This window comes from Canis lupus, chromosome 7 (genome assembly GCF_003254725.2).
Source record: "Canis lupus dingo isolate Sandy chromosome 7, ASM325472v2, whole genome shotgun sequence".
NCBI classification, from domain to species: domain Eukaryota; kingdom Metazoa; phylum Chordata; class Mammalia; order Carnivora; family Canidae; genus Canis; species Canis lupus.
The window spans coordinates 23,267,208-23,283,711 of NC_064249.1; the positions used below are offsets into that span (position 1 = coordinate 23,267,208).

A 16,504-nucleotide genomic window follows, 5' to 3' on the forward strand; every position below is an offset into this window, starting at 1 on the left:
CTCTGTGTATTTTGAAGCTCAGTTTTAGATATATATACATTTAGAATTTATTTAAATTAATCCTTATTTAATCATAAAATGTCCCCTTCATATCCTGGTCTGTTCCTTGTCCTGAAATCTACTTTTTCTGAAATTAATAGAGCCATTCCAGGTTGGTCGGTCTTTCTTTCTTTCTTTCTTTCTTTTCTTTCTTTTCTTTCTTTCTTTTTCTTTTTTTTTTTTTTTAAGGTTTATTTATTTGAAGAGGAGGGAGAGTGCCTGTGCAAGTAGGGGAAGGGACAGACAGAGGAGGAGAGAGTGTCTTTTTTTAAGCAGATTCTGGGCTGAGCACAGAACTCAACACAGGACTTCATCTCACAACCCTGAGATCATGACTTGAGCTGAAACCAACAGTTGGATGCTAATTGACTGTACCACCCACGTGCTCCAAGCATTCCAGATTTCTTATGATTAATATTTGAATGGTTTACTTTCCCCTCTTTTTACTTTGTATCTTTGTTGTTGTTGTTGTTGTTTTTAATAAAGTGTGTTTTATGGATAGCATAGAGTTGGTCCTGCTGTTTTATCAAGTCTTATGATCTCTACCTTTTCATGGTATTATTTAGACCATTTACTTATTAGTAAGGTTGGATATTTGTCTACCATCTTGCTATTGGTTTTCTGTTTATTCTGTGTGTTCTATTTCCCTTGTTCCTCCTTTCCTTTCTTTCATTATTGAGTATTTTTATAATTCATCTTATCTCCTTTACTAGCTTATTAGCTATACTAATTCTTTACTTTTCTAGTGGTTTCTCTAAGGTTTATAATATTTGTATTTAACTTATCATAGTCTGTGTTCAGATTATACCACTTTATGCATTACAGGAAAGCCTTACAACGATATACTTCTATTTCCCTATTTTATCCTGTGTACTTTTGCTGTCCTATATGTTACTTCTGTTTATGTTATAATAACCATAATGCCTTGTTAATTAATTTTGCTTTAAACAGGTAATTGTCTATTAAAAGAAAAAACAAGAGCAAATATCTTTTATATTTACCTACATATTGACCATTTACAGCACTTCCATCTTTTTGTTTAGATCAGAGTTTTCATATGGTAGAAGAACTTTAACAGTTTCTTACAGTGCAGATCTACTGCTATCTCAGCTTTAGTTTTTTTTGAAAATAATATTTCACTTTTGAATAATATTTCTAGATTGACAGTTTTCTTCTTTGATTACCTTAAAGATACTGTTTTATTGGCTTGCATTATTGCTTCTGATGACAGATTGGTGATGTTGTTCCCATAGGTAATGTCTGTTTCTCCTCTGGCAGTTTTCAAAAATTTTCTTTCTTTCTTTACACATTTTTAGTAATTTATGATGTGTCTTGATGTGGTGGTATTTGTGGGTATTTTATGGTTTTCAGATTTGGAAAGTCTTTAACCTTCTATCTTCATATACGTTTTTTGCTATTTGAGATTCCAATTACACATTTATTAGGTTGCATATTGTCCTGTTGGTCACACAAATGCTAATCTCTTTTTTAACCTTTCCAGTCTTTTACTCTTAAGCTTCAATTTGGATTTTCTTTTTCCCATGTCAACTTTATTGATGTTTTAGTCTCTCCACTGTTTCATTCATTGTTAGGTTCATCCAATTAATTTTTAATTTGAGATAACTGTACTTTTCACACGGAGAAATTCCATTTGGTCAGGATGCCTGGGTGGCTCAGTGGTTGAGCATCTGCCCTTGGCTCAGGGTGTGATCCTAGGATCCTGGGATTGAGTCCCACATCGGGCTCCCTGCGAGGAGCCTGCCTCTCCCTCAGCCTCTGTCTCTGCCTCTCTCTCTCTCTCTCTCTGTGTCTCTCATGAATAAATAAATAAAATTTTTAAAGAATTCCATTTGGTCTCAATAATTATGTGTTCCATTTCTCTTATAAAGTTATTGTTTCCTTTAAATATGTGAGTATAGTTCTTTCTGCTTTATAAATCCTCATTTTGCTGCTTCCATTATCTTTATCATTTCTGGATCTGTTTCTATTCATCGATTTTTTTTCCCCCCTCCACCCTGGATCATGCTTTTTGCCTCTTGAATGCTGTACATTGTGAATGCTTAATTGTTGAGTGTTTGGATTTTGTTGAATGTTTTTAAGAGTATTAACGTTTTAATACTTAACGTTTTAAGAGGTGCCTGGCTGTCTCAGTCAGTAGAACATGTGACTCTTGATCTTGGGTTTGTGAGTTCAAGCCCCATGTTGGGGATAGAGATTACATTAAAAAAATTTTTTAATCAGTTATTTTTTTTTTAAGTATTAAAGTTTGAGGTTTTTTTCTTTTTTGTTGTTTTTTATTTATTTATTTATTAGAGAATACAAGCTGGGTGGTGAAGAGGAGCAGAGGCAGAGGGAGAAGCAGACTCCCCACTGGGCAGGGAGCCTGATGTGGGGCTCCATCCCAGGACCTTGAGATCATGATCTGAGCCTAAGGTAGACACTTAACCGACTTAGCCACCCAGGTGCTTCTGAGTTTGTTTTGATAGAAAGTTGGTCTTGGAAATAAATTTGATTTTTTTTTTACACTTGTTTTTAAATTTTATTAGGATGACTCTAAAGTAGCAGTCAGCAAACTTTTTCTTAAAGAACCGCATTGCAAATATTTTAGGCTTTGCAGGCCATACGGTCTCTATTTCAGTTCCTCAGTTCCTCTACTCTAGTGCAAAAGCAACCATAGACACTCTCTCTCTCTCTCTCTCTCTCTCTCTATATATATATATATATATATATATATATTCAAATTATCACAGTTATGTTTTAGTTTTAATGGAAATATAGGCATATAATATAGGCAGTGGGCTAAATTTGGGGGCAGTGGGCTAAACTATAGTTTGCTGATCCCTGGTCCAGAGAAACATTTACTTTAAGGCTAATATAGCCCTTCTAACAAGGCATGACCCTTCTGGGGACTCTGCTGAATGTCCTAAATTTTCAGTGAGGTTTCTTTACTCAGGCTACTCAAAACTCAAACATCTCCTAACTGTGTGAAGTCTGGCATTTGATAATGTTATTAGAGATTGCCAATGGCAATCTCTATTTTCTAGGCCTTGTGTAGTTTAACACTATTCATGTGTAATTTATTATAACAATGCACAGTCAAGGGCACTCCCATGCAGATTCCTGGAGCTCTACTTTGTCTGACTTTCTTCTCTTTGATACTTTGCACTACAAACTTCACCTGCCCTACAGATACTCTGAACTTGTATCTGCCTCCTCAGCTTAGCGAATCTGGTATAGTCTGCTTAGATTCCTCTCTTTGGATTCTCTTCCTTGCTTTGTGGTTCAGAAATTGCCTCCAAGCAGAAAGCCAGGGTGACTATAGGACTCCCCTCATTTGTTTCTCTTCTTATAAAGATCATTATTCTATATGGGCTGTTATCCAGTGTAGTTTTATATATTTTGTTAAGTTTTCTAGTTGCTTATAGTATAACAGCATATCTGTACCATTTACTTTGTTTACAACTAGGAATGGAAGTTATTTTTTAAACATACTTATTTCTATAGTAAAATTATTTTACATTCAAAATCAGTTATGTGAATTTCTAAGAGTAAATCCTCCAATAGCAAATCAAGTGAGCTTGCTTAGGATCTTAATGTATTAGCTATAATGGCACTTTTATAAGCAAGCCATCAGTGGGAAAACTGTTCCAGTGGATGCTAGTTTTGTTTTAGTATAAGTACAGTATCACTGACTTTAAGCAAGTTGGTGTTTGTGTATGTGTCTTCTATTTTTATAAAAGATTTACTGCTAATTTTTCCATTATCTTTTTAAATCTCTCTATATTAAGAAGAAAATAGATATATTATTAGCTTAGCCCCGAAGAGAGTTTTGCAGCAAAACTGCCAGTTTTTTTGTTTTTGTCTAAACTGCCAGTTTTTAAGAAAGAGAAAAAAATGAGAATTACTGGCTGGCACTTTAATTTTATTTAGCAAATAAAGCAACCCATTGAGCCCGAACTTACATACATTTGGGCTGTGGCAGACTTCAGCTACAGCTAAGAATTGCCAGGATTCAAAATGCAAACAAGAATCACTCAAAACCTATAGTAATAATCTTGTACTTATCACCTCCATACCTCTGTGCTGAAATAAAATACCTGGTTTTATTTTTCTGTTGCATGCAAGAGTTAATTTAATACCTGGCTAAAAGTCAGGTAATCCTAAATCCCTTTTAAAAAGTTCATGGTCTTGGGGGCACCTGGGTGGCTCAGTAGAGTCACTGACTCTTAATTTAGGCTCAGGTCATGATCTTGGGGTTGTAGGATCAGGTGCTCCTTTGGGCTCCCTGCTCAGCAGGGAGTACACTTGAGGATTCTCTCCCTCTCCCCCTGTCCCCCCACTCCCAAATGCACTCTCTGTCTCTCTCTCTCTAACATAAATTAATAAATCTTTATTAAAAAAAAAATAAAAGTTCATGGTCTTTAGAGGAAAGGGCATGCTGAGATGTAAAGCTGTTATTTTTCTTTCATTATTTGTTAATTTTGAATTGTTTTGAGTATTTCTAAGAATTCTTAGGACACCCTTTCACCTATGTATTAGTCCCCAGAAAGCAGTTCCAGCTGTGCAGCTGTGTTGGCTCATTTATAAATGAGATGTTTATTTCCACAAGAAAAAGATGTTATTGTTAATCCTCTGGTAGCATGTAATATAGTACTGTAACAGTCCTGAGGTTATGCACATTGTTTATTCATTTCAGGGAGTTATCAGATATCTTCCTTCTTGGGTTTAGCTTAGTAATTATATAGACTTCAGACTCCTGTTATGTGATAATATAACTAGATTAGATTCTCTTATTTATATTAAGCCCAATTTTTCATACTGTTTGATAATATACCATGGTTTTCCAAACTTCCACCAAGAATTAGAGGTTTGAATTACATAATTCATAATGTCTGTAACTGGTAGAGGTAGATCCCCTCCTTGTTTCCCCAGAGTGAGTCCTTATCTCCACTAGCTTTCTCTGCCTTCTTCTAGTCACCTTCTTGTATTAAAGGTGACTTAGAACCAAAATGGCAGTAAGAAAGAGTGCTTTAGGCTATAAATTTCTCATCTTCCTGGCATTCCTTTCTGTGTAGCAGAGAGAGCAATTCTTGGTGACTGCAGCATCATATGATGGGTGGCAGTTGCTTTTTTAGAGACTGGAGTCTTTCCCCAAGCAGAAATTAGGTTGATTATTCCTATTTGGAAGTTGTTCACAGAAGAATCATTTTTGGTCCACTCAGCTTGTGATATCACTTAGCTTGTTTAAAATTCGTGCTAGAAAGAAATCCATATGATGTGACACAGTGCTTTTGTTTTGTTTTGTTTTGTGAGGGAGGCATAGAAATTCTGCCTTTTGACCAGCTCAGAGTGAGTTATATTATATTGCCTAATGATATCCTAACCTCACTCCAACCAACCAGTTTCTTAATTCAGGTGGCTAAAAGAGTAAATAAATACCAAACTTATCTTCCTGCCCCCTCACTCTACCCCACTCCCATATGGAATTATTCTGTGCTTATTTGGTCCTAGAAGTAGCCTATTATTCCCCAAAGTAAATACTGAAACTAATTCTAATAGTACTATATATTACTTGTGTTACTGTTTTCAAAAATAAATGAGCTGACTTAAGGGAAAACCTCAGCCAGGACCATATCAGTGTAGGGGAGGAAAATGTATTCCTTAACTCTCTTAGGGTCCCCAGCGGGGTCTAAAAACTAGACAAGACAGACTAACAGGAAGAAGGCCATACAAATTTATCTAATAGCAGTTTTACATGACATAGGAAGGAAATGAAGACCCAAAGAAACATACTTTTGTATTTTGTGCTAGGTGTGGTGAAGAGTGGCTAGTATAGAAATGTGGGTACGTTAAAGGAGTATGAGGTAACTGTTGAATATTGGGAGGAACTCAACAAGTCCTGCTTGTTCAGTCTTTTTAGTGTCCGTTTGTCTTTGCAGATAAGAATGCTTCTTAACCTTGGGTGTAGGCAGGGCACCTCTCACATGAGGATTTTATGGCCTATTTCAGGGGAGAAGGGTGGAGTGAGTGGGAGATCAGAGTGACTTTACTGCTTCTGCTTTTTTCTCAAACTCCTTCAGCTTAAAATATTCACATTTGGCAAGGTGACATATTTTGGGGCTGTGTCCTAAACCCCATCATCAGTGATGTCCATACTCATCCCTAGGAAAAACATGTCTTTATTACTACTTCATACAGTGTGACTATTGATGCTGTTACCACCGACTACATCCAAAGAATATTCTGATCCCCCAAATTTTGGGGATCGTGGAAGAAATTATTTATTATTATTTAGCAACCAGATGAGCATTTTTCAAGAGTAACTTTACTAGGAATCAAAGGAAAAGTTAAAAAATAGAAATGTGTAAGTTTGTAGAGCACAGATTTCTTTTATTGAAGAAACTAAAATTTAACTCATAATGGCTAAAGTAACTTTCTTGGTGTGCAAATCCATTTCTTTCTTCTCTTTCTCACTTTGTCATGAAGCCTTTAGGACATTCAGGCAGATCCTGTCTTTGCTTGAGGTTTGACCACTTTATCCGTTTCTCATAGATATTAGTTTATTCAGTCTTTCATCAGCCATGTGGCCTCTATGTCAGTTTTGAATCTCTTTACCTTCTTTTAGCAGCCTACTCTAAAAAGTAAAAAGACTTCTATACACTTCCAAGCTCCAGAGCCCTACTAAACTATTTCCAATAGGAAGCATGCCCCAACTCTTCTTAATGAGATTCTCTCTGGTAAACTCAGTCTTGTCCATTCTTTTTCCTACCCTTCCTACTCTTTAGAGAAATATTTTTTCCTAAGGCTTAGGATATAATAGATATGTTACCACATAAATTCTGTTGAAGTAATCACCAAAGTTATTAAAAGTGCATATACTGAGTGATTGAATAATTATAAGAAAAGATAGCTTTTCTTCTGCTATCAGATGAATAGTCACTTTTTTTTTTTTTGCTGGTTTCCTGATACCAAATAGCTGTCCATAGAGATTTATGCCAAAGGTGTTGACAGCATTTACATCAATTGTTTTATAAGAGAAAAGGAATGGAGAGTTTTCTGTGGAGAGGATTATGTGCTTTGTTTTTCTCATTATATTCATTTTTTGTTTTATTTCAGTGTTTGTTTGGTTTTTCTTCTGGTGGTAATTTGTTTTTCTTTTATTTTTCTTCACATTTGAAATTTTCCTACTCTGCTTATAATTTTATTTTTCTTACTCAAACATAATCCTCAAAATATGAGATTTGGTGTTTAAAATTCACAGTTAAAACATGTTAAAGTTGATTCTCCACTTTAGATTCTATTGGTGTCTTAGGGTGAAATGAAGAAAGAAGGATGAAGAAGAAGTTATTCTCTTGGACTGCCCTCCAGGAAATCCTTCTCTATACTTTAAAAGTTCTTATTCTTTTCTAGGAGTCCAATGTGCTGATTGCTGCTAACAGTCAGGGTACAATTAAGGTAAGCTATGTTATACATCTTCATTTTAATCTCAGATCCATTTTTAGACTGTAACAGACTATAACTATAACATGGAAATACAGAGTTATACTAAGTCTTAGAGATCATTCCAAGTCATGGGTCTCTGTCTATGTTGAAATGGCTTTGATTGAAACGGAGAGGAATAGGTAGCTTGCAATTATGGAAAAAATAATGGTACTGATTAGAGGTTATATGAATGTCAAATGGATTGATAGCTGGTCAGAATGAAAAATAGATGAAGACTATTCAGTATTCACTGTGGGCCAAGCACTGTTGCTTCTCTTATGTAGGTGTATTCAGTGGATAAAGGCCAATATAGAGCAGGGGATGCTTACACATTCACCAGATTTAAGAATATCGGGTCTTAAAAAAAAAATCTGGTCTTATTTTACTCGTCTCTTCATCATATTTGTCTTCCTTTTCTTCCCTGATAGAGTTTTTCTCAGTTGCCAAGGGAAGAAAAGGTATTTTAGTGTTTCACTGAAAATTGACCATATGATCATTCTATTAGTGTAATTTGGAAATTTTTTTTTAATTTATTTATTTATGATAATCACAGAGAGAGAGGGAGAGAGGCAGAGACACAGGCAGAGGGAGAAGCAGGCTCCATGCACCGGGAGCCCGACGTGGGATTCGATCCCAGGTCTCCAGGATCGCGCCCTGGGCCAAAGGCAGGCGCCAAACCGCTGCGCCATCCAGGGACCCCTAATTTGGAAATTTTAATGCCTCTTGGCGCGTAGTCTCAATCACAAATTTTTTTTTTTAAGATTTTATTTATTTATCCATGAGAGACACAGAGAGATGCAGAGAGAGAGGCAGAGACACAGAGGGAGAAGCAGGCTCCATGCAGGGAGCCCGATGGGGGACTTGATTCCGGGTCTCCAGGATCACACCCTGGGCTGAAGGCAGCGCTAAACTGCTGAGCCACCCGGGATGCCCTCAATCACAAATTTATACATAGCTTTCCAATACTTTTCTTTATAGTTAGGAGCTCAAGGAAGTAATAATGTTATCTGATTATACTATTGGATATTTAGCACTTGTGCATGACATATTAGATAATCTTGAGCTAAGCAGTGAACTTTTTAAATAAAGCACTAGTTAGGGGGAGGGTTTTAGTACATGGGTTTGGTTAGTACTAATTCTGTGGGTGCCTGTTCTTTCTACATATTCTCTGCTGGTATAGAAATATCAAGAAGTGATCTTTTAAAGCTAATATGCATCTATTTCTTCTGCCACTCAGCATTAATTTTGACGTGGCTTCCTTCCACTCACCCTGAGTGGAGAATGACCCAGCAACCAAGGGAGCACATCCAAGCCTATCACATTGTCCTATGGAGAGGAATTGAGCAAACTCAAAGCAGAACTGCACTGTTAGCTGGTCAGGCTAATTTACACTTAAACTCTTTTTCATATAGCTAGTTTCTCTATTTGAAAAGCCTCATTAGAGAGCCATGGACTTAAATGAAATCCAGGCTTTGGAAGTGATTTGTGTTATGTTCTGGAATCTCAAGCAAGATGATAGAAGGTCTTGGAATTTCTGTTATTTTGTGGCTCTCTGTGGTCTGTTTATCTTATTCTCATGGCAAGGCATATATTGAAAAAGCTGCACCTTATTCTTCAGCAAGTTTGGCCTTTGAGGCAATTGAGATTGCTAACGTATCTGCAGAAAGTTCAAAACTACTCATGTATTTATAGAATCTCAGTGACAACTCTAAGATTTTGTTCAACAGCATTGACCTCTTGTTAAATTGGCTACTTGCCAGAAATAAAGACAAAAAGCATCACAGAAGCACAGGTACAAGTTTAAGAAGTTAAGCCTTAGCACAGGAGAAACGTTGCTCCTTTTTTTGTTACTTAGAATTGCATTCTCCATCTAACAATCCTTTTGACTGTGTCTTATAATTGTCTTCAGCTCCTGTGTCCTTTCTTAGACATTTCTTCAGCTGTTTTTTTTTTTTAATTTATTTATTTATGATAGTAACAGAGGGAGAGAGAGAGGCAGAGACACAGGCAGAGAGAAGCAGGCCCCATGCACCGAGAGCCCAACGTGGGATTCGATCCCGGGTCTCCAGGATCGCGCCCTGGGCCAAAGGCAGGCGCCAAACCGCTGCGCCACCCAGGGATCCCTCTTCAGCTGTTTTTATAACTGATTGTTACTGCTGCTTCTTATTTTTTACTTTTAGCAGTATCACAACTTTCTTGTATGACAAGATATGACTTGAACTCTAATAACTAACATAATATCTTGACATCAGATGATTGAAGAGAAAATGAATGAAGCACTAGAAAAAGGCAAGATTTTAGGTCCTGTATACCTTGATCACTATAATCTTTATCAGTGGAAGAAATAAATAGATTAAAATCCTGAGCAGCAATACTTAAAATTTTCTTAAGAATATGGAGAGATACCAACATAAATTTCAAAACAATTATATCCATGGTATTCATCACCCAGTTCATTTATCTGTATGTTTTATGTAGTTTAAAGACTCCCTAATTAACTGTGAACATAACTAATGTGGAAGAGTTCATGCAGCTATTGCAGCTTGAGGGATCAATGTCTAATCCCTTCAAATTCTTTAGCATGTTAGCAGATGGAAAAGTTTTATTGATTTGGTTCTTCATTTATAATACAGTAAAGATTCATTAAGCTGTTTGCATTTTTAAAAATTTTATTAAACTGATTTTTTTCCCCCAATTAGGTGCTGGAGTTGGTATGAAGGGTTTACTCAAGTTAAATTGTATTTGATCCTGCTGAAATACATCTGCAGCTGACAATGAGAGAAGATAGAAACTCATGTGATGTCTCTCCCCAAAGTCACCATGAGTTTTGGATTTGTTTTGAGTATTTTTTCTTTTCTTTTTCTTTTCTCCTTCACGACTTTTGGGACATTGGGAATACCCAGTGAACTCTCCACCATCAATGTAACTCTATGGACTTTGCTGCTGTTGGTGGTGTGGTTATCTAATTTTTGTGATAGGGAAACAAATTCTTTTGAATAAAAATAAATAACAAAAAATAAAAGTTTATTGAGCCACAGTTGAGCCGGGAAAGTCTTTGTGAAAGATGGCAAGAGGGTAATCTTTTCAAGAAGTAATGCACATAAACTCTGAATAATTTGTAAGGTCCATATTTTCCACCCTCTTTGGAATTCTTCATATCAACAAAATGTAAATTATATGGATTTATTCCAGTGAATTTAATATTTATAGTAGGTGGGAAGGTTAATAACTTTACCTTATGAATTCCTTTCTTCATTCTCTGACCAGATTTATATCATCAGCAAGTACCATACTTCATTCCATCTGGACTTGGCCAAGAATCTAAAATTTTGACCAGTTGAGACCACATTCAAACAGAAAGGGAATGGGGCACCTGGCTGGCTTAGTCGGTAGAGCACATGACTCTTGATCTCAGGGTCACGAGTTCAAGCCCCACATTGGGTGCAGAAATGATGTTAATAATTAATTAACTTTAAAAAGGGGGGAATGTCAGTCTGTGGCAGCTATCATCTTTGCCTTTTAAAAGTTATCTATACATAATGTAAGCCCTGAATGCAGACAAACCACCTTCATTTTGTAAAATCATAGCTATCAGATAGTCATAGATATTAGTAGCAACCTCGGCTGAACAGTGAGCAGGGGTTAGCAGACTTGCCGGAAAGGAGGCCAGATAGAAAATATTTTAGGCTTTGGAGATCATGTGGTCTCTTCCATAATTACACAACTCTGCCAGTGTAGCAGGAAAGCATCCGTAGACCTAGCAGGAAAAGAATTTGAAGCCTCATTTCCCAAATTACCAAGCCATATAATATCTTAGACTGTCTAGTCAATTTTTTGTTATTTTCAGTTTGTAAAAAGGGAGAAGTTAGTAGTTTGAGTAGCAGGTCAATCAAAAGTAGTTTGAAGCTTTCTGTTTGAGCTACTTTAAAAGTGTGAACGCTTTTTGAAAAAGATAAAAACAGAATTATACCCCACGCATATTTTATAAAAACAGACATTTGGAAAAAGCTTGGTATGAAAAAATATGTGAATGGTAAGGGTAATTGGAACATCCCACTGTATCCCTCTACACTCAAAATTATTGGGGTCACATTTCATCATCTGAAACCTTTGGGTCAAATGCATTCTGGAAATTAGAACTTCTTGAATTTTAGAAAAGTAATAGAGTACATATACTATATATTACATAACACCGTTCAACAGAGTCTGGAGCAATACTCTATTATCAAATACATTAATATCTCTGTAGCAAAATGTATGAATGTTAACATTATATGAGATTAATAAAGGTTAAAAATAGTCTTGTACCAATTCAGATAGTTTTTACCACTGAATGAGTTTGCCTCAAACTTAGGTGAAGTTTTCAGTTTCAGAGCTTCGAGACAGTTATATCTTACTAATTTGGGGGAGTTAAACACCTGTAAACTTTTGGGCTCAATTTTGAGAGGAAAGGTCACTATCATTCAAAAGTTACACCTGTCAACCAGAATAGTGGTAAGCAGCCTTTATTTCTAATATTGATGAATGACCTTTTGCAAAGATGAAGAAAGAATATTCAAATGTAGATTCTTCACTTAAAGAATTTAAGTGGATATGTCCAGAAAAATCATCAAATGGGAAGCAAAGAATTAATGCCTCTTTGAATGCATTTAAATAAAGGATTCTTAAGATTTTTAATTTGGTCTTTTTTTGTTTGTTTTATTTCAAGCTGTCAACATTATAAGGTCATGTTAATTTCCTATGTGTGGAAGGATGAAGTAAGGTACCTTTATTAGTTATCAAAGGGACTCAATTTTCAAAGAAATTATTTTTAAAAGGCAGTGCTTAAATTTGTTTTAACCTTTTGTTTTAAATAGTGAGAAACCATTTTTAAGTTTGAATTAGTGTTTGAAAGATGTCAGCATCAAACTATATCTTGTTTCTTGGAAAATTAACAAAATAGTTAAATTAATGTATGTTTTAACACCAAAAGAACTTCTAACTCAAGAAGAGTATGGGTCTTCATGTTTCAATCGAATCTTGATTACTGTGGGATTGCAGAGATTTCTTATATTCTCACACAACTTTTACTTAAGAAACATTCAAGATTGAAGAACTTTATAAAATTCTTGTAAGAAAATTTAGACATCAAAAAAATTGTACTAAGCCACAGCTTCAGAAAGATGAGTGTGGCTGGACCATTAAGCAAGAGATGAGCACAGGATGAGTTTGAGTGGGTAGAGGAAGCCAGTAGATAGCAGAGCCTTCTAGGGTATGGTTCAGAATTTGAATTTTGTTATAGAAGCAGTTAATAGGAAGGGTTAAGTGGAATGACTTGATTTCCTTTGTGGTGAATAGACAGACAGGAACCAGTGTGCTCAGTTGAGATTTAATGGTGGCTTCAACGAAGGTGGTAACATGATCCAACTTAAAAACGTATTTCAGCTTGATGGAGTTTACCATAGTCTTAATTCCTGTATCTTGGAAGATCCTTGATTAAATTCCTTTTCTCATAATAATTTGTGACAATAAAGAATACAATTCAGCAAATTTATTTCTTCAGTGGTTATGCAGTCCTCAATTACAGGTGTGGCTCTTGGGAACCTCATGGCTAAAATGTGCTGTTATGGGAACCCCACTTTTCCAGTTTTAAAACTAGAAGCTGCCCAGCTTTGGTTCTGAATATTAAAGTAATTAATTGGCCATTGGCCTTAATGAATTACTCAAATGCAACAGGGATTTATAGGAAAAGTCTGCTTACTTAGAGATGAGACATGAGGAAGTGTTAACTTAAATCTTGAGCCTATTGTGTTACATGACTGACATTAAATACAATAGAAACACCTTGTAGTTCCTCCCAGAGTGGATAGTTATACCAACCTCTCTGTAGCTTCTGGTTTATGTCGGGCACTCCTGGATTTTTGGACTGAAGAGAAAAACCACAGTGATTGTTCTAGAAGTATTTCTTGAGATCCTGCTTTGTGTGAATGAGGCACTGTATATTATGTAGTAGGCATATAAAAGAAATAAAATATGATCCCTATTCTCAAAAAGCTTGTTATCCAGTGGAAAGACAAATAGTAGACCGTGTATAAGTAACATAGTAGACATAAATATATATATGAATATGTTCATATATATATGAACAACATATATATGAATATATATATTCATATTCATATATATATTCATTATCAGGATTATCAGGAATTGTTTTCTTGGGGGAAATAACACCTGAATCCTGAAGAGCAGGTAAGAGCTCAGCTCTAAGTGTTAAAGGAACACTCAAGACCCAAAGAAGCAAAGATATTGGTGCAACTAGTGGTCAAAGCTGGGACAATTTGAGCAACAAAGTGAACTAGGATTATAGATTATGACCCAAAGTATAAAATAAGTATTCATGGGTACTTACTGATGTAAATGATTGAATAAACAAAGGGAGAGGTGAGAAATTTCCCATGCAGAACTCCAAATTGTGTAGATATAAGGGGAGAGGGGGATGGAATATAATGCCTTACTCCTTGAAAAAAAAAAGACCTATTGTACTCTTTGAAAGCAAATCAATATGGACACCTTAGGTCTTTTTTAAGTTTTTATTTAAATTCTAGGTAATGGGATGCCTGGGTGGCTCAGTGGTTGAGCATCTGCCTTTGATTCAGGGCATGATTCTGGAGACCCGGGATCAAGTCCCACGTCAGGCACCCTACATGGAGCCTGCTTCTCCCTCTGCCTGTGTCTCTGCCTCTCTCTCTCTCTCTCTCTCTCTCTCTCATGAATAAATAAAATCTTTACAAAAAAAATCTAGGTAGTTACACAGTGCAATATTAGTTTCAGGTGTACAATATAGTGATTCAACAATCTATACTCAGTGTTTATCATGCTACGTGGACTCCTCCATCCCCTTCACCTGTTTCACACACACACCCCCCTTCACCTGCCCTCTGGTAACCATCAGTTTGTTCTCTATAGTTAAAAGTATAGTGGGTGTCTGGGTGGCTCAGTCAGGTAAACTGCCAACTCTTGGTTTCAGTTCTGGTCATGATCTCAAGGTTGTGAGCTCAAGCCCTGTTTCAGGCTCTGCATTCAGTAGAGAATCTGCTTGAAGATTCTGTATCCCTCTTCCTCTCCTCCTCGCCCGACTCCTTCAGTCTCTCTAAAATAAATAAATACATCTTAAAAAAAAAAAAAAGTACAGTATTGAAAGAGTAACCTGACCATGGAGAACCTGGCAAACACTATCTTACCCAGGTGATCAGCGTCAACATCAAATGTTATGTCATGGTGATAATAGATACTCTTGATATGTTGTAATGAAAATGGCACTTTACTTCTGTGGGTTTCCTCCCAAAAATTCATAACCCCAGCCAAAATGAGAAAAATACTGGGTAAATTGCCTGTTGAGGGACATCCTACTAAATAACCAGACTCCTCAAAACAGGGAAACTGTCACTGCCATGGGGAGCTGAGAAGACATCACCAAATGTGCTATGACATCCTGAATGGGATGACAAAACAGAAAAGATATTACATAAAAAATAAGGAAATATGAATACAGTATGGGCTTTAGTTGGCATTAATGTGTGAATATTGATTCATTAATTGTAACAAATGTTCTGTACTAATGTAAGATGTTAATAGAGGAAACTGGGTGTAGGATATATGAGAACTCTTGCTTTGTGGAAATCTAAAAAAAAAAAAAAAGACTTCTAAAATAAAAGGTTTACCTAAAATAAAAGGTATGAGGATAGATTCAGCATATTCAAAACAGTACAAGATAAGAGTACCAGTTGAAGCTGAGAAGTACACAGAAAACCAATGATCCGTTCCACCTGTCACAAAAGAAAAAATAGGCAAACAGTTTAGAGAGGGTGTAAGTTGACTCAAATTGTATAGTTTTGCAAAAGATAGAACACCTTTGTAGTCCATATTTATCTCTATATTCTTTTTTTAAATATTTTATTTATTTATTCATGAGAGACACAGAGAGAGAGAGGCAGAGACACAGGCAGAGGGAGAAGCAGGCGCCATGCAAGGAGCCCGACGTGGGACTCGATCCCAGGTCTCCAGAATCCTGCCCTGGGATGAAGGCAGCGCTAAACCGCCGAGCCACCCAGGCTGCCCTATCTCTATATTCTACATGCTGGGAGGATACCCATATGGCTCAGTTGGTACAGCATGTGACTTGATCTTGGGGTGGTGAGTTCAAGCCCCACAGTGGACATAGAATGTACATTAAAAAATAATAGTAATAAATTCTACTTACTGAGAATCATACTCATCACTGTTTATAGATTTTATTACACTTGTCCGTAGTCACTGAGATATCAAACTGCCAGCAGTTATTCATTTCTTTTACCTGAGATCTTTACAATTTCTCAATGTGAGAAGAAATCTTTCCATTTGTATATGGTTTTAATTTGTTCTCAGTTTTCTGTGAGTCATTTGTCCTTGATCAGTTTGAAAAGCAAACTTCATAGTACCCAAGTTCCAAATGAGATCTTGTGTTGGAACTGGGTAGGGATTCTCATGAATTCTAAGTTAAAGTTCCCAAAAGTGCGGACAGTCCAGGCTAACCAGGTTTTGTTGGGTTTTTTTTAAGATTTTATGTAAGTAATCTCTACATCCAACATAGGGCTCAAACTCACAGCCCCAAGATCAAGAGTCACTTGCTCTATTGACTGGAGCCAGCCATGTGCCCCGAGGTTAACCAGTTAGTGTGCAAAATATTTGCCATTTCCCTGAAGATGATTTTAAAGATTTTCCTTTATGCACTGCTTGTGTTCTATGGTGAGTGCTAATTTGTGATCAGAGGTTTAAGAGCCTATTGAAAGAACCATATAAAAAAGTAGTCTTCAGCAATTTCAAGAGAAAGAACCAAGACAAATACAAATAATACTCTAAAGATTCATCTTTCGGTTTTATAGACCAAAAGGAATGTTTTATCTTAGAAACTTTTCTGCATGAGCTTCAGTGGACTAGCAGCCTAATAACGCTGTCACTTCCC

At 36.2% G+C, this 16,504-nt stretch overlaps 1 protein-coding gene across 8 annotated transcripts in view; it reads left to right on the forward strand.

The window, feature by feature from the left end:
- COP1 (COP1 E3 ubiquitin ligase) overlaps positions 1-10,558 on the forward strand; it is a 243,680-nt gene extending 233,122 nt beyond the window's left edge. For all 8 annotated transcript variants that reach the window (XM_025430218.3, XM_025430220.3, XM_025430221.3 and 5 more), the window contains 2 exons: positions 7,450-7,494; positions 10,221-10,558. In XM_025430218.3, coding sequence (XP_025286003.3) covers positions 7,450-7,494; positions 10,221-10,238 — 63 coding nt within the window. In that variant the 3' untranslated portion in view covers positions 10,239-10,558. The remainder of the gene's footprint in view (positions 1-7,449; positions 7,495-10,220) is intronic.
- Positions 10,559-16,504: the final 5,946 nt, after the last annotated feature.